Source organism: Monocercomonoides exilis (genome assembly GCF_001643675.1).
Source record: "Monocercomonoides exilis strain PA203 chromosome Unknown scaffold2-2631571, whole genome shotgun sequence".
NCBI classification, from domain to species: domain Eukaryota; phylum Preaxostyla; order Oxymonadida; family Polymastigidae; genus Monocercomonoides; species Monocercomonoides exilis.
The window spans coordinates 1,709,324-1,733,274 of record NW_027150547.1 but is presented as its reverse complement, the minus strand read 5'-3'; the positions used below and the strand labels follow the sequence as shown (position 1 = coordinate 1,733,274).

The 23,951-nt window shown below is 40.5% G+C and overlaps 6 protein-coding genes across 6 annotated transcripts; 2 read left to right on the top strand and 4 right to left on the bottom strand.

Moving 5' to 3' along the window:
* Positions 1-312: 312 nt before the first annotated feature.
* On the bottom strand, positions 313-1,566 carry MONOS_399 (uncharacterized protein; the record flags this gene model as incomplete). The annotated part of the gene is made up of 1 exon (XM_067874026.1): positions 313-1,566. One exon carries the CDS (start codon positions 1,564-1,566, stop codon positions 313-315), a length of 1,254 nt encoding a protein of 417 aa, XP_067735902.1.
* A 62-nt stretch (positions 1,567-1,628) lies between these two features.
* MONOS_400 (uncharacterized protein) lies at positions 1,629-4,414 on the bottom strand (the record flags this gene model as incomplete). The annotated part of the gene is made up of 3 exons (XM_067874038.1): positions 1,629-1,949; positions 2,143-3,630; positions 3,734-4,414. The coding sequence occupies 3 exons, from the start codon at positions 4,412-4,414 to the stop codon at positions 1,629-1,631; spliced, it is 2,490 nt and encodes an 829-aa protein (XP_067735901.1).
* Positions 4,415-4,581: 167 nt separating this feature from the next.
* On the top strand, positions 4,582-8,211 carry MONOS_401 (uncharacterized protein; the record flags this gene model as incomplete). Its single annotated transcript, XM_067874048.1, has 1 exon — positions 4,582-8,211. The coding sequence occupies one exon, from the start codon at positions 4,582-4,584 to the stop codon at positions 8,209-8,211; it is 3,630 nt and encodes a 1,209-aa protein (XP_067735900.1).
* A 5,057-nt stretch (positions 8,212-13,268) lies between these two features.
* On the bottom strand, positions 13,269-14,480 carry MONOS_402 (putative calcineurin regulatory subunit B). The gene is made up of 7 exons (XM_067874059.1): positions 14,389-14,480; positions 14,309-14,330; positions 14,093-14,226; positions 13,936-14,016; positions 13,821-13,882; positions 13,626-13,748; positions 13,269-13,547 (listed from the first exon to the last, which is right to left on the bottom strand). The coding sequence occupies exons 1-7, from the start codon at positions 14,447-14,449 to the stop codon at positions 13,479-13,481; spliced, it is 552 nt and encodes a 183-aa protein (XP_067735899.1). The 5' UTR covers positions 14,450-14,480; the 3' UTR covers positions 13,269-13,478.
* A 35-nt stretch (positions 14,481-14,515) lies between these two features.
* Positions 14,516-16,794, top strand: MONOS_403 (WASH (WASH1)). Its single transcript, XM_067874070.1, has one exon. The coding sequence runs from the start codon at positions 14,544-14,546 to the stop codon at positions 16,650-16,652; it is 2,109 nt and encodes a 702-aa protein (XP_067735898.1). The 5' UTR covers positions 14,516-14,543; the 3' UTR covers positions 16,653-16,794.
* An 87-nt stretch (positions 16,795-16,881) lies between these two features.
* MONOS_404 (uncharacterized protein) lies at positions 16,882-23,842 on the bottom strand (the record flags this gene model as incomplete). Its single annotated transcript, XM_067874080.1, has 3 exons — positions 16,882-23,324; positions 23,392-23,605; positions 23,649-23,842. 3 exons carry the CDS (start codon positions 23,840-23,842, stop codon positions 17,094-17,096), a joined length of 6,639 nt encoding a protein of 2,212 aa, XP_067735897.1. The 3' UTR covers positions 16,882-17,093.
* Positions 23,843-23,951: the final 109 nt, after the last annotated feature.

Below are 23,951 nucleotides of genomic sequence, written 5' to 3'. Positions count from 1 at the left end.
TGTGAATCAAAAATGTTCAAGGAAACTTATAAGAATATGATATGTTTTGTTTATAATCAAACTTTAGTGCATTAAACAAGCGCACCTAAAGAAAAGGAGATGAAAAAAGTGTTTATGAATGTATTCTTGAGGGGTGGGAGTGCAACGTGGTGGGAAAAAAGAGAAGGAAGTGAGATACATATTTTCTTTTTCAATCAAAGCACATATGTACTTTGATTTTAAAGAAAACATTCTCTCACTTCCTTCTCTTTATTTGAGAGAATACACATAATTGGGCGTTTCGTGAGATTATTTTTTAGTTAAATAATCTCATTATTCATCATCATTGAGCAATCTTTCCAGTAGTTCCTTTTTGCACTGGTATCTTGTGCGCACCGAAAGTTGAATCGTCTTTTCTTGAACAGCCTCAGCTGACGAACTGTAACCTTTCGGGCGAGACTTTTTCCTTTCGCGCAGAACTGGCGTTTGAACCTCTTTGTAGTTTTGATCCATCTCATCTTCACAGTTATCGCTATCTGAAGATGATTCGCTGGTGGTGTTGCAATCTGACGTGTCGTCAAAAATCATTTCCTGCTTCTGGGAAGTGTCCACTGCTGCTGTTTGCGTTAAGGCTTCGTGTTGCACTAGGTTATGTTCCAGTGGTGTTGTATTGGTTTGACATGCAATTGTTTTTGCACACGTCATTGTTACGTCGGAGCAAAAGTAGTGTCTTGAGATCGTGTCACTCTTAGGAGATAGCCTGGCGAATCTTGCAATTTGTGCCACCGGAACTCCAGCCATTGTTAGTGCGGAAATGGAAGCATGCTTCAACGAATAAGGGCCAAAGTGCTCTGGGACTCCTGCTTCAGTTAGGAACTCTTTTGCAAGTTTTCTCAATGACCTTGCTGATAAGGCGTTCATTTGGTCTTTTCCAACAAATAAATGGACTGGGTTGGATTGTGTTGTATTTAGCCTCTCCCACAACTCTCTGACAGCTGATGCTGGACAAATTAATGGGGAGTCGATCAAGAAGGGAATGATAATGTCTGTTCTTCCGAGAGTTGTTTTTAACGAGGTGTCTAAGGCAATAGAATCTTTTCTAATCGACGAATGAACGAGGTCGATTCTTTCAAGCTCAGTAAACCTGCATGCGGAAAAAAGCATACACAAGCAGATCGTTTTCTTGGTTAATTGTAACAATTGAAGCTTTGAATTTTCTCCAAGCGTTATGATGTAGTCCAACATGATCTTTGGATTCCAAATCTGCGGCTTATCTTTTTTCTTTCTCCTTTCTGCTCTTTTGAACGAGCGAAACAACATTTTTATGAGCGGAAATTCACCCAAACATCTGTCGAATAATAGCTGAGTTAGCATAGACACTGCAGATCTCGTTTGGCACAGTGATGACACCTTCATTCCCCTATCGCGAAGAGTGATGAAAATATCTGAGCATTTTCCAACCCAATCACTCCACTCATCCGAAGGAGGGCCATATCTTCGTTGAGCCCATTCCGATCCAAAATTAGACAGACCCGACATGTACCCCTCCCACGTTGTTTGTGCTAGACTGGATTTACAAATTTCCATAACGTTGTTTGAGAAACCTTTCACTTCGAGGACAGCCTTGAACCATTCTTCACCAGAGATTGTTACGGGTTGAGAAGGACAACTCTCATTCTCCCTGGTGGAAGGTTGGCTTCTGTTCGTTTCATCCAAATCCCCGGCTTCAGCAGATCCGCTTGGTTCCTCCACGTCCATTCGAATGTCCTCATTCTGTTCAAGATTGGCTCCCAAATCTGTCCTTTCCAATCTGGCATGAGGAGTAAAACACGCGCTTTCTCTTTTATTGCTTTCATGAGAACAGGGACTATCAGAGGGATTGGAGGATGGGCTAGAACTGTTTCTCCTTCCCATGGATGTTGAAGCCCGTCTTCGCACACAGGGCTTCCTGGGCCGCACCAACGCTTCACCTTTTGATTGCATTTTGTTGCAAACTCATCGAGAGTGAATTTCAGATTCGTCATCTTCTTCAGAACTTGAAATGCTTCCGGTTTGATTGTGTAATCGCCTCCCCTTTCTAGCCTTGACAGGGAGTCCGCTCTTGTGTTTCTTATTCCTGGGATGTGTTGAGCTTTCACTTGAATTTGATTTTCGTTTGTTAACCTCCAGATCCTCCTTATTAAAGATCTCAGGTTCGATCCTGCATTCCATCGGTTGATGTTGAAAATGGACGTTGAATTGTCCGATCTGATAAGCAGATTTCTTATGTTCCTTGCTTTTAATGTTGGCAGAAAATTGCTTAGTGCTTTCCAAATTGCCCACAGCTCTCGAAAGTTTGAACTTTGCTTTGTTTGCCAATGAGGAAGTGGGTGATGATAGTCGAGCGTTGTATTTCCCAAACAAAGGCAAGCTCCCATGGATCTTCCGGACGCGTCTGTTGTCAAGGTTGCTTTGGCCTGGAAGAGGGGGCAAAGGAACCTCGGCTGGTTCCGTTTCAGTCTCGATATCCATTGCTGAAGACTGTTCATTATTGACGGAGTTATTTTCGTCCTCCCCGACCATCCGGTTTGTCGGACACTCCTGTTGAGTACTCGATACATCTGCGTGAGGAGAAGGGATGCCTCCTTGAAAACGAATCTTGTCGAATTGAGTTTTCCGATAAAGGTCGCCAAATCTCTTACCCGAACCTGACTTATGCGAATTGCTCTTTTTTCCCATTTGCTGCACTCCGAGATCAGTTCCTTCGCCTTTTCTTCTTGCAATCGTACCGTGAAGTTTCTTGTGTCCCACAAAAAGCCGAGGTACGAGAATTCCTGGGAGGGACTCAATTGACTTTTTTCTTCGTTTATGAGAAGGCCTAACTTGTTGAAAAGGCTGGTGACTTCCTGTGCTGTGTGGCGAAGAAATTCTGGATTTTTGTGAAGAAGAATCACATCGTCGAGGTAAGCAATGATCTTGATTTTGAATTTTTGACGAATATACATGACAACTTTCCTCATTATTTTTGTAAAAAGCCTCGGGGCGTCTCTGAAGCCAAAAGGCATTCCGTTGAAACGATAGAAGTTTCCGTTGAATTCGAATGAAAGATATGGTGAAAGCTCGTGATCCACCTTTATCAGATAGTAAGCTTGGTGCAGATCGATCGTGACCGCATAATCCTGCTGCTCTATGATTCTTTCCAATGTTCTGAAATCTTCCAATTTGAAGTGGACAGATTTGATAGCTTTGTTCAGTTCCCTGCAGTCGATTATCTGTCTCCATCCTCCGGTCTTCTTTTTTATAACGAAAACTGGATTTAAATTCTTGACTTTTTCCCGTTGGATCGGTTGGATTATTTTGTTCTTTAATTGTTCTTGAATAAGCTTGCTCATTGCATCCCGCGCTTCTTTTGATTGGTGAGGATTGGTCCTGTTGATGTTTTGATTGGATAGTTTCTTCCGCGCTTGTTTGCTCTTCCAAATTGCAAATGCACCTCTTCGTACCAGTTTGGCTCCATCGATTTTTGACCATTCTTTCCAATGCTCTGCCGTTCTGCCCCCAACAATGTGCGCATCCGCGGTTAATTTTGAGTTTGTCCCCTGGATCGTTGCCTGGAAATGCTTCTGCTGTTGTAAAAATTCGGGCCTCTCTTTCTGGCAAACGTCCGGGGCTCTGAACGAAAAAACTGTTTATTTGAAACGTTAGATATAAATGGTTTCGAGTATTTCCTTTTACTGTTGTAATAGCTAGGCACGATATGTATATTTCTTAATACGTGAAACTGCTCTTTTCTTTCTTGTTTCTTTGATTCTTCGAGAAGTTCTGCTTGTCTTTTTGTGAGGAGCGTCGAAGAAAATTCGTCCTTCATCTTTGCAGCCTCTGTAAACCCAAATCGCGCTTGTATACGCACATGTCTTGCTTCCTTTAATGCCTTTCCAAGGAGGAGACAAGCATCTGCAATCATTTTTCGTATTGGTTCTTCATCGGAAGTCATTGCATGGGAAGATAGTAACAGTTTCATCATTGGGTATAAAAATGTCTCAGTTCTTTCTCCCGCTCTATCCAAGGCATCCTTGTACGGGCTTGTTGTTCTTGAAAATGGAGGTGGAGCGTTCGGTAAAAATGGAGATAGATCTTCGCACTTTAAGGCGGAAACTATTTCTGTGATCTCATTCTCTGGAAGAGGCATGTCATATAGGGAGATTTCTGGTGATCTTCCAAAAATATCAACGAAGGATTTTTCTAGGTTAATACTCTGGTCAGCAGGCGAGTCGGAGTCAATTGAATCTTCTTTCATTTCTGGTGCAACCTGAGAAGACGATGGAAGAGGGGGAATAGATGATGGAGAGGGAAAAGTTTCCGAAAAAGAAGGGAAACTACTTGTTGGACCACCTGTCAGCGTTGCTGAGTTAGGTTCGGCCGCAAGTCCAACTCCTAAGGTGGAATTTGATAACATTTATTTTTTCAGATCAGTGATCGTGACTGACCCATTAAGTGATGCTCTCAAATAAAGAGAAGGAAGTGAGAGAATGTTTTCTTTAAAATCAAAGTACATATGTGCTTTGATCAAACAAAAATGGAGATTTGGTGATAACTGGATGTTCATTCCATTCAGAGGCTGGAATGAACAATGGATTTGATTGTGTATTTGTGGATGTGATTGGAGGCAATGTGGAAGTGAATGATTTGTTGATTGAATCATGCAATGTTGGAAACAGCATTATTGTCATTCATGATGTTGGAGTTATTTTTCATTTTGTGAATGTTCGAATGGAATCGTTGAATGAAAGTGGAGGTTGCATTTTATCAATCAAGAAATCTGAACCAGGATTGAAGATAAATGAAGAAAATGAAGGTGTAAATATTGAGATTGACAAATCATCATTTTCAGGAGTGAAGAGAAGCGGCAATGGAGCGAGCATTCTGGAGTCAACAAGTGAGAAAATGATTTGTTTGGTTGTGAATGTGAGCAACATGACAGAAGACAAAGCAGAAACAAGTGAAAAAGGAGGGGCACTGTTCTTCACGTTGGGAAAGTCTGGTTTGATGAAAATAGTTGATTCGACAATCAATCATTGCAGTTGCAGTATTGGTTCAGGGAAAGGCGGAGGTGTGTATCTGGCAACAAATGAAAGAGGTGAATTGGACTTTGCATTTGTTGGTTTGAAATTCAGCGACAACAGAGCAAGAGTGGGAAACGATGTTTTCATTGAATGTTACGATATCACATCGCAGATCAATGAAAGGCAATTTCAGTTTGATCTTCGAGAAGGCCATTACGATTGTGACAACGCCATATGTGGAAAAGATGAGTGTGATTATCCAAGCGATACAGATCTGATTGGATTTGTGACTATCCATCAGAGCGACACAATTATTGTGAACAGTGCGAATGGATCGAATGAGAGACAATGTGGAACCAACACACTTCCATGTGCTTCGATTGATTATGGACTGATGCATCTGACTTCAGATTTCATGAGTGTTATGATTGTTGTTGAAGAGAGTGTGATATGTGAAGAGGTTAATCTGAAGGAGATGAGTCTGAGTTCGAAGAATAGAGACTTGTGCAAAGTTGAAGTGAAAACAGATATTGAAAGCACTCGGAATGCTTTGATGACAACAACAGGAATAGTTTCATTATTGAAAGTGAACTTTGTGTTTGATTCGAATTTCATTTCTTCTCACGAATCACTGATCTCGCCAGAAGGAGGAATTCTTGAAGTGATGGATTGTTCGTTCACTTCAAAACAACTGAAGGAAGGAGTTAATGCTGAATTTGCAAACATTCCATTTCACATTATCAATATGAAAAAAGGAGAATTACAACTTGATGGATGCTCAATATCAAATCTTATTCTTCAAAAATCTGCATTGCATCTTTCATCTTCTCTTCAATCAGTAATTTATTTATTCACTGTTTGCAATTCAACAATTGAAACTTCTTTGATAGATATAAACGAATGTGGACAATTAACAATTAAGGATTTCAATACAGAGAATATCACAATTGAAAGAAATGAAGAATCATTGATATCTTGCCTGTCAATGAAAAAGACAATTCAATTGGCAAATTGCACAATGGGTGGAGTCAGTTCAAAAACCACAAAAGGGAAATTGATGAAATTGGAGGATTGCACAGATGTGAAAATGGATTGTTGCGTATTTGATGGAAGTTCAAAGGAAAGAAATGAGAAGAATTTGAGTACAAAAGAAGATATTTGCCGATGGGATGGATCTGTTGTGGATGTTGTAAAGAGTTCTTTAATTATGAAAGTTTCAACATTATCTAATTCACCAGATGGAGGAGTCACAATGAGTGGAGGAAATGTGATTATTGAGAAAGGAGAGTTTATGAACAACAATCCTTTCATTGAAGTATATCCTTCTTTGAGAAGAAACGTTATTTGTTCAGACTCAGGAACATTAAATGTGATAAGTTTGAAAGGAGGAGATGGATTGGAGAGAAATACATCACTTTGGATGTTGAATGATGGATGCACACTTGATGGAATAGCAGGAGAAAGGTTATCTCCTTTCTTCATTCCAAAACTGGAAGAGGCTTCTGTGAATGAGAATGGCAGCAACATTGTTGTGAAATTCAAGGGAGAGCTCTTTTTACCATGTGACTTGTCATTCAGATTGATATTCAAAACAGGGGATGTGGAGTTGGTTGAGACATATCCCTTTGAGGAAGACAGTTTTGTTTCAGAAGCGGAAGTGATTGGACCAATCCCATCAGCAAATATTTCAACAATTGAAGATGAAACAGAGATTTCAGTGATGATTTTGTTTGGGAAGCGATTGTCTGCAACCTCTCCACAGATTCTGAAGAACAAAACACAATCAAAGACTGGAAATGAAAAAGTGGTTGAAGGAGGAAAAGAAGGGAAATCTTATTGGGTACTGATTGTGATTGTGCTTGTTGTTATTCTTTTGATTGTTTTGATTGTATCAATAATATTCATTGTCCGGTGGAGAAAACAGAAGAGAAGAACAGAAGAATTGGAGGAGATAGTGAATGACACAGTGAAGAAGGATCCGAAGGCATTTGAAATGGTGACGATGGAGATGTCTCCTGAGAAGCAGTGGAGGAGAGCTGAGAGGGAGGAAGAAAAGAAGAATGAAGAGAGGATGAAGAAGAGAGTGTATGAGACAAATATGGAACATTCAGAGTCATCAGAACATCTTCTATCAGAGAGTGGATCGACAGAATATATCTTGGGAAAGGACTCAGACAAGATTCCTGAATGGGTATTGGAAAAAGTGGAAGAAGAAGAGATTAGAAAAAGAACACCATCACCATCAATTTCATCCACTTCAACCACAGACACTTCAGACACAGACACAACATTTGTTCGTGGGGAGGATCTGTGTCCAACAACTTCATCGATGTCAAATCTGGTGGATGCAATGGCCTGTTCATCCCCTCATGAGAAGCTGATTGTGGATCTGAGGGATTCGCTGTTCATGCTTCTTCATGGAAGGAACAAGACAAAGGAAATGGCGATTGGCACATTAAAGGAAAGAGAACAAACAGCTGCTCAAATCCTCTTCTGGGTAGCTAATCTCGCTCTTCACTCCTTTGATGAGATGGAAAATCCTCTTTCTTCTCTTTCCAATTTGAGTCCGCACATTGTGCTATTCTCAGAACACATGGTGATCTGCATTGTTATGCATTCTGATTTCCTTTCATCTGACGATTCCGATTCATCATCCGTCTCTTCATTGAGTATTGTTTCTTCTTCTTCAAATATTTCTGTTCTGAGCGAAAGATTCACAGACTCGCCTCCACCGTCATCAGCGTTTGAGGATGATGATGATCTCAGGAAGGAGTGCTTGCGGTGGAAGGCGCCAGAGCTGATGAACGGGACGAAGCAGCATGCAACGAAGAAGGGAGCAGTGTTCTCGATCGGGATGATGCTGTGGGAGTGTCTGACGCTGCAGATCCCGTTTGGGGAGTACGAGGCGGTGGTGGCGGAGCAAAAGATAGTGAATGGGGAGAGGCCGGTGATAGGTGCAGAGCTTCTGGGGTGCTTCAACGATACGGTTGCTGGGTGCCTGTCACCTGGGTGGCAGAGCAGGCCGACGCTTGTCGATCTGAAGCGAGAGTTCATCCAGCGATTTCCAGCAGGGTCGGTGATGCTGACTGTGTCGGATGCGATCGATGTTGCGGGGGGTGCGGGGAGAGGCAACTGCAGCAGGATTGTGAGCAGTGGCAGTGGCAGTGACAGTGAAAGTTGGTTCAGCTGAACAAGAGAGGAGATGTTTGAAGGATCATCGATCTGGATGATGCAGAATGAGCAACTGTGCAGATGCTGCAGTCGAGTTTTGGTGAATGACTTTCCTGGCAGCAAAAGACTTCAAAATATTTCCTTTTGCTGTTTCTTGTGTGCTTTTCTAGACATTCATTTTTTTGGCATTCGTTTGTGTATATTTCTATGTATTTATCCCCTTTCTCTCTTTTAAATTTTGCTTCGTTGTTTGTGTCTTTTTCATATTATTCCGAGTTGTTATTGAATTGCATTCTCTTGATTTTTGATTGAGTCGAGTGTTCATTTCATATGTGGTTGGGGTCATCGGCACCTCATATTCCTGGGCTGGCGATGACTTCCTGAGTTTATTGTTTCAACATGGTTGATGTTATGTATTTGTGTTTTTGTTGTTTGTACCTCCAACATTTTTAAGTGTTCATTTTGAAGCATTTATTTTTGAGTTTTGAATTTTGTTCTTCCATTGAATTGATTTGATTGCATAAATATTCTGTGAATTGAATTTCAATTTTTTGAGTAATGTTTTGCAAATTAGTATTATTATTATTTCCGTTTACGATTGCGTTGTGTTGCTTTCGCAACATGTTTCTATGAAATAGAATAAAAACATGCAAATTGAACATATTTTTTCATTTTGTTCATCAAATTCTGAAGTTTTTCTTTGATGAAGTTGATTTTACGATGGATAATTACACAAAATAAACTGTTCCTTTCTGGGTGAGAATAACAACAGCAAGAGCGTGCCATTCTGCACCTTTCATTCTTTGTTGTGTGAACATTTTGAAATTATGGAACAATTTGTTTTTTTTTTTATTTCGTTCATGTCTTCAGGAAAGGTGGTGAAAGCAAGAAATCAGGGGAATTGAGAAACAGTAAAATTAATGATGACTGCTTTTTCTGATGATTCAAAAATGGAAAAATATGGTAATGTTTTAAATAGAATCCCATTTAAATATTTTGGAGAGAGAATTGTCAAAGTCAATTAATGATAAAAAAACGCTCATTAATAATTGAATAAACATAAAACAACAAATAGGGTGATTTATATACTCGAACATTTTCATAAACCCGGTAATTTTTTTTGTTCGTTGAAACAAAATAAATACAACATAAAAATACAAACAGCAAACTTTTATTTGTTTATTTCACTATTTAATGATAGTACGAGAATTTTTATGTTTCAATTTTTGTTTTTGATTAAGATCAAAGAAATTTTTAATTTATTTTTGATCATTTGTTTTGCTCATTTTTAACCAACTCTCTTTTTCTGTCAATTTTTATGTATAATGTCATAAAACATACATAACGAAGTTTTATTATTCGAAATGTTTTATCTTTTTATCAAATTTTTCTGTTGTTTTTTTCATTTCATCATTTTTGACAAAAAGTGTGAAAATATAATTTTTTCTGAACTAATATTTGATTTAAAGAATTAGTCACTACGATGTCATGTAAATTAGATAAAAATGAATTTGTATTCCTCATTATAAGTCATTTTTAATTAATTTGTAAACAAAATAAGCATTTTTATAATTTTCAAAAATTGATTTGTGTTGTATAAGAAACAACATTTCACAAAATTAAAACACGGTAAATATTTTATTCAAATCTTTTTCTATTCATGCACATCATTTTTAATAAGAAAAAAATGTTGTACAGCTCATGATTTTCATATTTTCACACTTTTTGTCAAAAATGATGAAATGAAAAAAACAACAGAAAAATTTGATAAAAAGATAAAACATTTCGAATAATAAAACTTCGTTATGTATGTTTTATGACATTATACATAAAAATTGACAGAAAAAGAGAGTTGGTTAAAAATGAGCAAAACAAATGATCAAAAATAAATTAAAAATTTCTTTGATCTTAATCAAAAACAAAAATTGAAACATAAAAATTCTCGTACTATCATTAAATAGTGAAATAAACAAATAAAAGTTTGCTGTTTGTATTTTTATGTTGTATTTATTTTGTTTCAACGAACAAAAAAAATTACCGGGTTTATGAAAATGTTCGAGTTTATAAATCACCCCAGATGGCTCTTAAAATTTCTTGGCAAGAGGGTTCATAGCGACAGGGATAAAAATTGTCTATAAGAAGAACTATTGACCTTGAAAAACCTATTTTCAGATGTTAAAATTCTCAAAAAGAGAAATATTCGATAAAAAACTAAAAATTTTCAGTATTAAAAAGGCAGAAGTTAATAAAAGCTTATGATCAAAACCCAAAGATAAATAAGAAAGAATTTATTCTTTGGCTTTCATTTAGAAAAAGATGGTTAATCCCTTGTCAATGCGTTTATTACAGTTATGTTTGACGAAAACTTTTTAAGAAAATTCAACTGATTAGGGTTTTTTTTTTATTTAATATGGGGATGTTTGCAAAATAAAAATTCATGATGGTTTTCAAAGATAGTTTTTCTCAGTTTTGAATCACTGTAATTCGAAAACCACTTTCGAAATATCATAATTTCATTCATTAGAAATAGTCTGAATATTAAAAAAAATGCAAATCGAAAAGTTTTTCCGGTCGTTATCTACCCACTTACCAATTTCTTGTTGTATCATTGGAGAAAATAGTCTTCTCACACTTCTTTTCCATGTACCATAACGGTTCAATAAATAAAAATATGTGTGAATATTTTTGTAATCATATCTTTTTTTGGTGTGTTGATTTTTCAAAGATTGAAAGTTTTTCGAAAAAAATTGTCATTTCAAAAGAAAAAAAGCATGATAATTGTTTTGAATTTCAATTGTTTTTCCAAAATCAAAGATAAAAATACATCAAATAAGCCTTTTCACTTTTCAATTTTTTTTCATTGATATTCAAGAAATATTTTGCACCGAAATTTTTGTATGAAAAAATATGATTTCAAAAATAATCACACATATTGCTTTTTTTTTTTTTTTTTTTTGTTTAAAAAAAATAAACAGATAAAAAGTTATTGTAAATATTCTCTTTGATAAATACAATAATCTATCAATCTGTATATTGAATAAAAAAGTGCAAATAAAATAACAAAAAATATAAGTGGAGTGCTTGAATACTGAACAAACAAATAAATATCATAGTGACAAGGTTTAGAAAAAAATAATAAATGGCTCACATTTACATACACACACATACAGAGAAATGAATCATGTGTATGAAAATTATAATCCTTAATTCAGAAAAGATCGGTTGATGATTTTTCAAACTATTATGATGATGTGATACAAATAATATACGTAAAGCCAACACTCTAGCGCTAATATTACAAACATCATTGAGAGAACAAAAATATTTTGGTGAAAAAATAATTCGTTTCAAATTAATGAAAAACAAATTTTACACTTAAAAAAAAAAAAAAAAAAAAAAAAGAAAAACTTTTTAAAAAAAGATTTGAAAAAAAAAAGTCATTCCACGAAAGTTGCAAAATAAGAAACAGCATACTGACTTGACAGTTTTAAAAGGAATATTGATAAGTTAAAAATTAAGATTATAAAGGCGAATGATAGTTCTCATTGAAAGTGTTTATAAAAGAAAGAATGCACGCTTTGGTTATTACGTAACAAGCTTTTTCACAATAGGAATCTTCTTCAACACACATGTTTCAATCCAGCTAACAAGGAATCCAAGGACAGCTAAAAGAGGACAAAACCAACGAGGATGCATGTCATAAAATGAAATCTTGATTTTCTTCGGAAATAGATATTCAGCAACATAAACAAAAATGAAGTATTCATTCAATAAATATATCCCGAATGTGCTCGAACCAACCGAAGTTAAAAATCTCTCAGTTACTCTTCCAATTATGGTTGTTGGCCTCCAATTGCGACTTAACGAATAAATGAAACAGAAAAATGAAACATATGCAATTGGAATTAAAAATCCATAAAACTGATAAATATTGTTATAGTATATGTTTTTGTAGTAATGTCCAGAAAGGACCACTAATCCAAAATTAAGTATGCAAGTAATTATGTAAATAGCCAGACAAATTGCACCCGTTTTCGAACTTTGCCAGTTGATACGTTTAAGGAATGGAAAATACCCGTCCTCTTCAACCCATTTTGGATGAGGATTGTTTGGATTTTTTTGGTATTCCATAAGAGTCCAAAAATAGTGGCCTAATAAAAATGATAACGAAACGGAAAAAAAGGTATCCACAACTGGTGAAAATTTCATAAGAGTCAAAAATGTGTTTACAAAATGATGAGATATCCATATAACAAGCATAATATATTCCAATGCTTTTCTTGTTGTTGCACGAATTGCTTGTCGTACAAATGGAACAAAAAGAAGAATTCGCATAACGATCTGTAAATACCACAAAGTACCGGGTGCTATAAACAACGCTTCTATGATATTCCTTAAAGCAAAGGATTTGTCTTTCATTTGTATTATTTTTTGGATTCGCTTTCTATGATAGGGAATGCTCCAAAAGACATATTGATATAACCTGCGGAAAACATATTTAAGAGTACTTGTTTCTGGTTCATTTAACCTTTTTGGTGAAAGCATAATCAATCCAGTAACCATCATAAATAAGTGTGTACCAATTCGTCCAAATGAGCACCAGAAATTCGCCCACAACCAATGAGACAACATTTTATTTGATCGATAATGTCTATACTCATAACGCTGTTTCATGCAGGCATGACTCAAATTTACAGCAAAAGCAGCACAACATTTCACGATGTCTAAAGTACTATTTCTTGACTTTGCAGGTGATACTTTTGACTGCGAACGTTCTAAAGATGAATTAGTAAAGGTTTTCGATTCATCAAAACATTCAAAATTGTTACCTTCAGTTTTTTTATATTCCCTAATTCGTGCGATATCTTTGTTGGGATTAATTTCTTTTTCACTTGAATTTTGTTCAATGCGATTTTCTTTGAAAAATCAATATTATTTAATATTAACGAAATAAGTTAATATTTTGTATGAACCTGAATAATTATCAATTTTTCTGCATTCTACGTACGACTGGGGATCTTCATTAACATAATTGGGCTCGCTTTCACTGGAACGATTCATTTTAACAAACAAATAGAAAGATCAAAAACATTCTTCATAATTTCAGAATTCTAATCGGATAAATTATAAAAAATATATATGATCACAAGTAAAAAAAACACCCGAAGGTTTAAAATTACAAGGTTAATGATACAAGTGAATGAAGAAGTGAAAACAACTGAAAAGATAAATGAATGCATGAAATATGATCTGTGAATGATAGAAATGAATTTTTTTTCACAAAAACTATATTGCATCTGTTACATTCAACCGTTTAACTAAATTTTCAAACAGCATCTTCCTACTTGTTAAGCACTTCATAATATTTATTAAAAAAAACAGAATTGTTATGAATCTACGTTAAACAAACATTTCAAATAACAAATTTCACACCAAGCAAAAATCTGCAAAAGAAACTTTTCCGGTACCAGAGGTATCTGTATCCAATATTGTACGATCAACAAGTTGCTGGAGAGCTTCATCACCAATATTTGTCCCCGTCATCGTCTTTAAAACCTTTGAACATAATCAGAAAGAATAAAAAATTTTTTTGAAGTTTTTTTAAATTTTAAATCATGTTCTGCACACATGGAATAATTCTCCATTAGAAATGTATCCATCTCCATCAACGTCATAAACATCGAACAGAACTTTAAATGATTACGAAATAACAATTATTTTTTAAAAAAACATAGCAGCATACAACGTAACTTTTTTTCAGAAGGTGCATCAGAAGAGAAAATCGAAATTCCTGATATAAATTCATCAAAATCAACTTCTTGATCTGAAGCAAAAAAAATTCGAAATAAAATAAAAAAAGATAAAAAGCTTTAAGTGACCAATATTTTCAACAAGAATACCGTGATTTGTATCAAAAATAGCTACAAGTCTTGTAAGAAGTGGGTTTGCAGCAAGGGCCGGAAGCATTTTAAATTCATCCATTGAAATAACTCCATTTTTATCGTGGTCAAGTCGCTTAAATCGTTTGTACATTCTGAAAACGAAACGCATAACCAATTGTTTATATTAAAAATAAACCATTTTCAAAAAAACTAATATTTGTCTAAAAAGCAAGCCTTCTGATTTCTTCTTGAGAAACTTTTTAAAAAAAAATCAATATATCCAACGAATTCTCAAAATATCAAAAATCTCAAACATCTTGTTTCCGAAACAAGTTTTCCCATTTCTTCATTTGAAAGAGAAAGTTCATTCCCCATCGTTCTTTAAAAAAAAAAGCAAATACTGATCAAAAATCCCCTATTAGTCTCATTCACAACCATAATTTATCCTTAAAATCTATTGAAGTTAGAAATGTCAATACCACCACCACCACCATTGCCCCCAGGAACAATCATTGGTGTTCCACCGCCTCCGCCACTTCCAGCTGGTACGATTGTTGGAGTTCCACCACCACCTCCTCTGCCAGCTGGAACTGTAACTGGAGTACCACCAGCACCTCCTCTTCCTGCATCAACATCTTCGCAACAAGTGCAGTCATCAGCTGCATACACGCCTGCACCAACTTTAGATCCTTCGACTCTGTTTCAAAATGATCCATCAGGGAAAATGCCCCCAACACACGTTCTACCAAATTCTGCAACTCCATTTCAATGCTTTGAAATACCTCTTGTTCAAAGTACAAATCAGTTCGAATGTTTGAATCAAATGGCCGATGCAATAATGTATTTACGAATGAGCATTGGCGCGTCATTCAAAATGATTAAGGATCGCGTTCAATATGAAAAAGGAAGGCTTGATTCAATTCAATCGCGTACACAAGCAGCAGAGCAAAAAATAAAAGCGATGGCAAATACTCCGCATGCTATCACAGTTTTTAGTAGCGCGAAATATCCGGCTCCCTCAGATAAACCGAACACACATTATCCAGTTGTAAATATGCCAATTACTAGAATCGATCGACCTTTGTACAAATACCCTCCTGGGTATACTGGACCAACGGCATATAAGCCAAGCCAAAACGATTCTTCAAAGTATTTCTTCCCATTTGAAGGCAAAAGACTCCCTAAGATTCCGTCTGTGGATAAAACATCTTTTCAAAATGAAGGCCTTGGAAGACTTCCTTATCGAATGAATTCCGTCTGCAATCTTCTTCTATTCAATTCTCGCGAAAACCCTTACAAAACGTTCTTCTCTTTGGATAATCTGGAAATGCTTGATTCCAGAGGCGGAAAGGACAAGGGGCAAGCTGGAAAAAGTCAGGCAGATGCCTTATTTGCTGCTCCTAGTACAATCCGCGACCGCGAAGGAATCAACATTTACGGAGAACAAACCTACCTTTTCCAACCCAAAGCACCTAGCGTTGTCTTTGATGCTCCAAGTGTCCTTCCTGGACTTGACAAAGTTGCCACAGATCAATTCCTTTCTGCAGAGCTGCCTTCTATTGCACCTTCAGCGTATCAGGACACACACAAATTACCAACTGTTGAGGCCATGCTGCCGCCTCCAGTAGTTCCAATACAGACATCAAGCCTTCCTTTTGCAGGGACTCCAGCTCCTCCTTCGACTTCTGCACCCCTGCCTGCGCCTTCTCCCTCGTCCTCTTCAATTCCTCTCCCGCCTCCTCTTCCCACATCCTCCAATATTCCCTTGCCGCCCCCGCTTCCCACAGACCAAAGCTCGTCGATTCCGCTTCCGCCCCCGCTGCCTTCGATTCCTGCGCCGCCGCCACTCGATGCTGCTCCACCGTCGAGTGTGCCAGCAGCACCACCAGCAGCTCCCCCCATGAATGACGCAGCTGCTTCTCCACCACCGGCTGAACCTGGGCCATCTCGTGGAAACCTCCTGGATGAGATCCACAAGGGATTCAAGCTGAGAAAAGTGGGCGATCCAATGGAGAAGAAGAAGAAGGAAGGAGGAAAAAAGAAGCCAGCTGGCGGAAAAGGATTAGGCGGAGGAGGAGGGATGATGGCCGAGTTGGCAAAGAGACTGTCGATGATGAGAAAGTATACGAGCGACAAAGTGGATGAAGAGAGATCTGACGAAGAAGGAAGCGACGATGAAGACGACGATGGATCGAAGAAGAAAAAGAAGAAGAAGAAGAAGAGCTCAGACGATAGCGACGACGATGAAGACGAAGACAGACCAGCGCCTATTCTCAGACCCGTGCCAAAGGATAAGAAGCCTGCATCCTCCCAGCCGACTCTTCCTTCTCTCAAGTCGATCAAAGAAGACTCAGGTTCAAATGATGGTGATGACAGCAAAGATGATGACAAAGATTTCCGCCCGCCACCGATTTCGAAGCCGCCTTCATCGTCTGCTAAAGCAGAGGAGCTGCCACAGGCTGCCCCGTCGCCGATGGCTGCTTCTCTGATGAAAGGAATGCTGAACTTGAAGGGACTCCAAGCTGCGATGGCAGAGGAAGAGGAGGACAATGACGATATGCCTGATTGGGATGACTAAAAATCAGTTGATTCCAATGAATGAGCCAATTAACTTTTTTATTTTTATTGTTATTATTTGAAACCGCTTAATTTTTAATTTCTTTTATTTTTATTTTTTACGAGAGAAAACTAATAATGATATTGCATGACCATTTGTACAATGTTTCCTGATACTTTCCGAGTGTTTCTTTCCATCATTATATTTAAGAGTGCATGCAAGGAAGTCTTATAATAAGATTCTTCATTATAAATTGAGTGTACTCTCCTTTATTTTAAAGATAAATGGTTAAAAAAATGGAGTATAAAACAGCTTGTGAAGTGAATACACGCAACAAGCATTTGAACATAAACAAACATGGAACACATACAACATCAAAAAAATAAGAACATTTAAAATAACACACAAAGAAAAAAAACATTCAAACAATAATTCACAGATAAAAAATATATACACATTAATCTACGCCTGTTTCTTGTATTTCTTTTGGCGCATGTTCCTTTGGCGTTCTTTCTCTCTTTCTTCTTCTCTGATCCGCTCAATCAGCTTCTTGTCTTCCTCTTCTCTCTCTCTGTCCTGCTCCATCTTCAGAATCCTTTCTCTTTCTATGCGACGCCCTTCAATCTCTCCGCGCTCAGCCTTCAGCGCATCCACCATCCGCTTCGCATAGCTCTTCGGATCCTCCCAAAACCTGTGGTAGACTGTGAACACCGGCCTGTGCGACGACGGGAACAGACAAAGTGGCATCAGGAAGCGCTGCCTCTGCCTTCCTTCCTGGCCACCGCCACCTCCTCCACCCCCACCTCCAAAGCCATCATCACCTCTGAATCGATTGCCCCTGTCAAACCTGTCTCTTCCTCCAGTATTCATATTATTGCCTCTTCCGTGTGTGGTGCGGTCGCCTGTGAGGAGTGTGGTGTCGTCGCTGGGTGAGCTGTCGCTGTCTGTGGAATCGAACGGCCGTGAGGGAGACATCGAATGTGTGTCTGTGCGGATACTGTTGGACGAAGTAATTGTGCGAGAATGAGTCGAACCACGAGAAGTGAAGCCAGTCGTGGAGGTAACAACTGTTGTTCCTGTGCCATCGTCTTCTGTACTCTCTCTCGCTCCTCCTCTCCCTTTTCCATTCCTTCCAGATGAGGTATACTGGCTGGTGCTGCGGGTGCTGCTGTCCTGTTGTGTGTCGTCCTTCCCTCCTCTCTGGTATCTGTTGCGCTGATGCCGACTCCACTCAGAGCTGTGGGACGCCCCACGTATCCGCTCCCAGTCATCTCGGTCGGCCTCTGTTTCGTTCTCCAGCCGAGGAAGCTTCACCAGAATTGGGTGGAGGTGATTCGTGGTGAACACATAATCAGAAGGCGCAGAAATAGTTCGCTCGCCGTCCTTCAAGTACATCGTGTGTGCAGGTGGTGCCTTAGTGACATGCGACCAGGCGTCGATGAAGCGAATGGGTATCCGAAACAGAATGACTTCACTGCCGAACGGCAAGGAGGGATGATGAACATGATCTGGATGTGCAGATAGCGCAGAAAGCTGGGCAGAAATGGAGCCTGCTCCTTTCGACATGATTTTTGGAGCAGCAAGCGGGCTGCACTGGGACGACATGGCAAGTGGGGAAGACTTCTTCAGCGAGTGCAAAGAAGAGTTGGATGGAGAGAATTGGGCTTGCTCTTTGAAGAAAGAAGTGTCAGAAGTGCTGCTGCGGGTGGAGAGTGAGTTTGTATCGTCCTTTCTGTTGTGTGAAGAATGCGTTGTCAGCAGTCCCACCAGCGAATAGGATGACAGCGACGAGTCTTCACTCAGCCCATAATACGCATCAAAGTTTGTGGAAGTTGACTGAGAAAAGTTTGTCATGCTTCTCTTCTGCAGTCCAGCCATTCCCTGCGGCTGTCTGGTTGCCAGTGCGAGTGGATTGTCGTCGAGATCATTCAGCGCACGAGGACGGAGATAAGTTGCCATCTGATGAAATGTCAGCCCATTCCCCATGTCAATCGCAATGTGCTGACCTTCTCCTCCGCTGGTGTTCATTTGGCCAAAGCCTCTCCTCCCAATGGCGTGACTGTAGCGTGAAGGTGTGCTGTTACTTCTTCCAGATGCTCTTTGAAACTTATTCTCAGACCCAAAGCCTCTGCCTTCTGCCGCACTCGCTCTGCATCTCTGCTCCTCCACCTCTTCCTCCATAATCCACGGCAGTAGCTCCTCAAACTCGTGTGAATACAGCCTTAGAGCAGAATGAGGTGTCTTTCTGAAGTAAGGTGGCAGACCCTTCCAGGAGTCAATGCGTGCCTCGTGTGCTGCACCTTCACCAACCTCTTCTGCCAGCGGTGTGATGCTGTGGAGGCGTAGCTTGCACGTGTTCGGGTTGATCTGCGGCTGAGGGAACCAGTGCCCAAGCGTGTCTGGTGGAAGCGGCAGAGGCCGGCGCGGACGCAGAATTGGAATGGTGCGATTGACCTTCGCACGACCAGTGAACACATCCAGTTCGTTAATGGGCTCTTTCTTTTCCTTCTTGTGTTTCGCTCTTTTCGAGTCCTTCACATTCTTTCCGTTTCTCCTGCGCTTGTTTCGACTTCCTTTGCTGGATTTGGCGTCTCTCTCTGTGTCGTCGCTGCTTCCGTTTCTGTCTGACGAAGAGTTGCTGTTCTCATCATCATCATAATGATAGTAATCTTCATAGTTCGCATGTGGGTCAAATATTGGATTGAGTGCCGGGTCGCGAATACGAACAGGAATAGAAGGGAACCTTGTATGCATTTGGGATGCTTCCCAAGGCAGCAGGTCTGCCTGGAGATCTTCTGCAACGCCAAACTGGTCCCAGTTGTTGTGCTGCCGAGAAACGCGCTCGGAGAGAGGCAGAAGATGTGCTTCTGCAGAGGCATCTGCCACATCTGCTGCATCTGCAGGACATTCTGGATCATCAGCCACAACAATTGTGGTGTTGGAAGAGCTATTTGAAGAAGAGGACTGTGCGAATCTTGAGTCTGGGTGCATGGCTGTTGGGTACAAGGGCAGCGGAGGGACACGTACACTCTCCAGCTCAGGGAATACAGGAATCGGTGATGTTTTGAATGGAAGATACGACGGGCGCTGCCTCATGAGTATTTTCAGCTTCTCAGGCGATGCTGTCTGCAGGTTGAAGTCTATCTTCTTCTCTAACTCTGGTCGATACAATTTGTATGGCTTGTCTCTCTCTTCCTTTGTCATCAGCTCTCTGCCCAGTTCTATCTCTATCTCCTTCATCCTTGCTCTCTTCTTTTCTCTGAAGTACTGATGCATTATCTTTCTGTCTTTGATCCTGTCATACTCCCTAAAGATCATCCTTCTTCTGTCGATCTCCCTCATCCGCTCTTCCTCATATACATTTTCTCTCTCCTTCTCTGCCTCCCACATTTTGTCCAGCTCTCTTTCGACCTCTTTCCTCAATCGCGACATCCTACCAAAGCGGAATTGCGTTTCTCTCATCTCCAGCGGGTTGTTTCTGAATGACGGGAGGGACACCAAGCAGCGCAGGACAGGTGAGAAACGAATGGACGGATGAGAAGACGTCTCAGCCCCGCGCATCATTACCCGCACTGTGGGGGTGTTGAGGGTGGCAGCAGAGAAGTCACCACAGACGATGATTGGAATGCGATTGTCCTTCCCAAACGGATGCATCAACGACACCGACCGCGACGACACCATCGATGACGCGTCCTGAGGCAACAGAGACGGAACAGTAAATGGAACACCCCGCAGAAAGAGGCTGGCATCTTCAGCAGCAGAAAGAGTGGACGAGTACTGTCTGTGCATCAGAAAGTAGACAGAGCGCGTCAGATTGACTATCTGCGCAAAGCGGAGGTCTTCGCCAAACGTCGCATTTCCGAAGAGAAGCACCGACGTCACAAAGACAATCGTCTGCGAAGGACGAGCAAAGCGGGGGCGGATGGCAGTTCCTGTGCTGTCTGTCTTTGCAACTGAGTGAGGAAGCGGGCGGCGGATGGTGCGGACGTAGTGGTGCCGCATGGAGGAGATAGACGCATACACCTGTGCCACGTTGTAGTAGTGTGGGGTGATCAGCGCACCAGCCAGACGTGGTCTAAGAGAATGAGTAGGGAGCATCATGATGGTGACTGGGCGAGGCTTCAGATATTTACAGAGTGACAAACGTGAAGATGTTCCCCGCACATTTCCCAGCACACCCGCAAACACAGACACAGTCGTGGTGGAGCGCGATGACTCGAATTCTGACCGGTCTGTTGTTCCGAGGAAAGTCTTGCTCGACGTAAGCGCACCAGGCCCGTATGGAACAAGACCTGTGGGCCTGTTTAAAGGGGCAGGCTCTGGATGCTCTCCTACTCGTGCCATCATCTCATCTCCACCTGCACCCAGGCGCTCCATCGCATCTGCATGTGAGTTCATGTCTCCCATCTCTCTATTGCGCTGTTGGGTGCCTGTCTGTTCATCTGTATCCATATTCTCGTCATCCGTGATCTCATCCAAAATAGCCCTCCCTGATGTAGATTCATCGTCATTCTTCATCTTCCGGCGCTTCCTTCTGATTCCTTTCTCTTCGCTTGAAGAGTCATCGTCCATCCCCAACAGTGGCATTGGATCCACAATGTCATGATCTGTATCCTCATCGTCTGCTTCCTGATCTTCCCTCACTTTCTGCCTCTCACGCTCTCTTGCCATCTCTCTTTCTCTGATCCTCCTCTCCTCTTCCTGTACAGCCCTGTCCAGCTCCTCTCTCCTCGCCAGCTTCTTTCTGCGGTTGTTTCTGGCATTGATCCTCCTCCTCTCCCTGCTCATGTAGTCCTCCAGTGCATACGAACCTGTTAGCTCGTCCTCGTAGCTCAGCAGTGGAGGAGTCTGCATCTCGCTCACTTCATCCACAAAACCAATGAACATCCCCAGCGATCGCATTTCAGTCAGCCCAATCCGTGCAGAGGACGATGCAATGTCCATGTTCATCGCCAGCAGCTCCATTTGAGGCATCGTCGGCTCAGATGAGTCTTTATTGCTGCTTTGCACAATACTTGTGCCTGTGCCTGTGCTCGCTGAAGTGTTTGGAGACAGTCCAGAAGGAGAATTTGAAGAAGGTGTCGATATCATTGAAATAGACTGAACACCTGAAGCATTTTGTGAAGGCGATGGAGTGCGAAGGACAGGAGACAAAAGAGTGGAAGAGGAGACGAGGGATGTTGGAGTGATTGAACGTTCGACTGAGATGAGAGAAGAAGAGGAAGCATCAGTGTTGATTGGAGTGAGATCTGATAGTGACGTGGATGCAAGAGACATGAAGCCGTCTTTCCTGAGTGTGGGCGCCAGGGAGACAGGAGGTGAATTGAATGGAGATGAAGAACGCTTGCTGGGTGATGGTGTAGACTGAAGCAGTTTGGTAGAATCAGTGACAGCATAAGGAGAGGAAGGATCAGGAGATGAAGGAGTGGAGCTTCTGGCTGGAAGTGCAGACACAGGAGAAGAAGGAGGAGAGCGTGAGCGTGAACGAGATCGAGAGCTGGAGCTGGAACGAGAAGGAGAAGGCCCCAAAGGCGATTGAGAGCGCTGTGCTTGCGCGGATGTGGCTGAGGCTGAAGGGCGAGGCACAGCTGGTGGGATGTATGACTGGGCAAGCGTTTTTTCGAACATGTCGAGCGGAATTGGACGTCCGTGCGAGGCCAGCTTTGAGCGCTTGTAGAAGATGCAGTTGCAGCAGTCGGCGTAGTGGTTAAGCGAATAGCCAGGCGGATACTTCGAATTGGTACTGTTTGTTTGAGATAGAGAGGGGTTGTGTGGATGAAGTGACGTGTCATTTACAGGCGATGACAATGAATTCTGTGTATTTGAAGGAGGAAAAATCGAAGTTGAGGTCGAAGTGAAGTTGGCTGCACCAAAAGAAGATGGAGGCGTTGATGGAAGAGGCATATATCCCTGTGCTGTTGAGCCGCGCATTCTGGATACTGGCTGCTCCGTTTGAACTTCCTGCTTCTCGTTTCTTTTATCAGCAGTCTGCTGCGGGCTATCGTGCTGTGGTGGCACAACTGTCAGCATTGTGCCATTGTAGACTGTGAACAAAGCGCGTGCCAGCTGCCCAAAGCCTTCTGTAGGAACCTCTTGCAGGCACACGATGTCTGGTGACCTAGACAGGATGATTGAGGCAATCTGCGCACACCGCAGCTTCCAGGGAGGAGACAAGAACAGACCGCTGAGCGACGAAGAAGGATTATTTGTGTATGCAACTGGTGGTGAAACATGCCAGCTCATCACTGTCAAGTGATCTTCGCTAGCAATGTAGTAGTTTGGATCTAATTCGAATGTCTCGTCATCTGTGAAAAGAGAAGAAATAGTAGACAATGGAGAAGTAACTGCGGCTGAAGGTAATGGAAGCAATGGTGCAAGTCCAGGAAATAACGGTCCCATCCATGCTTCGTCCAAAGACATTACAGGATTTCGAGACTCAGACGTAAATAGAAGATCCGTATGTTTTGTGTAACAATACAAATCTGGTCTGACAGAAGTTTCCCAAAAATCAGTGATCCCTGGCTCTGCTCCTTCTATTTCTTCTCTAATTGGCTTTGCTGCTGTAGGTGGGGCTTGAAAATCTGGAATTGTTTTTTCAAGATCTTGTGATGTCAATTTTTTGTATTCTATCAGACCACTTCCAAAATATTCAGCGCAATTCATCTCAAAGAACTGTGATGGAGGCGCAGAAGCCTGAAATTGCAATCATGTTATAACGATAATTATAAAATCAGTAAAAATTTTACTATTAAAAACAAACTTGTGACGAAAGCAAAATCCGATCAAAATCATCAATATGTACCGAAGATAAACGACTTCTTATTTTTGAATTTCTTGAATCCAAATCCACTATTTCTGTAGTTCTGTCTGATGGATCAATCGTAGAAACCTTTGTACTTTGAGGATAATATTCTTGACGGAACACTTCCACTCGCAATTTTGCTCCAATATCACCTCTTGTGGGAATATAATAGCTTTCAAAAAATAAAATAAGTTAGTAATAAAAATGTATCGTACCATCCTTGCGAAACTCTCGTCCAATTAGAAGAAGGATGCCGAATACTCCAAACGATAAAAACATGTTTAAAAAATTCTTTCTGGTTGAATTTATCGGGTAAACTCACTTCTACACCTTGAATAGGAGTTGCGGGAAGTGAAAATGGAGTCTCTTGCAATATCTCAGCGACCTGCTTTGAAGAGCCAGGTCCCATGTTTTAGAGAATGATAAATGATGGGCGAATAATTATTTTTTTGCAAACAACATTAAATTGTGGTGAATATTTATTGAAACTACTTTTTCAAATACGTTTTCGTTTGAAT

Coding starts and splice junctions, on each gene's coding strand:
- MONOS_402 (XM_067874059.1), bottom strand. CDS start 14,449: ATGGGGAATGAACTTTCTCTTTCAAATGAAGAAATGGGAAAACTTGTT. Junction 14,227..14,308: donor TCTCAAGAAGAAATCAGAAG/GCTTGCTTTTTA, acceptor TTTCGTTTTCAG/AATGTACAAACGATTTAAGC. Junction 14,017..14,092: donor TATTTTTGATACAAATCACG/GTATTCTTGTTG, acceptor TTTTTGCTTCAG/ATCAAGAAGTTGATTTTGAT.
- MONOS_403 (XM_067874070.1), top strand. CDS start 14,544: ATGTCAATACCACCACCACCACCATTGCCCCCAGGAACAATCATTGGT.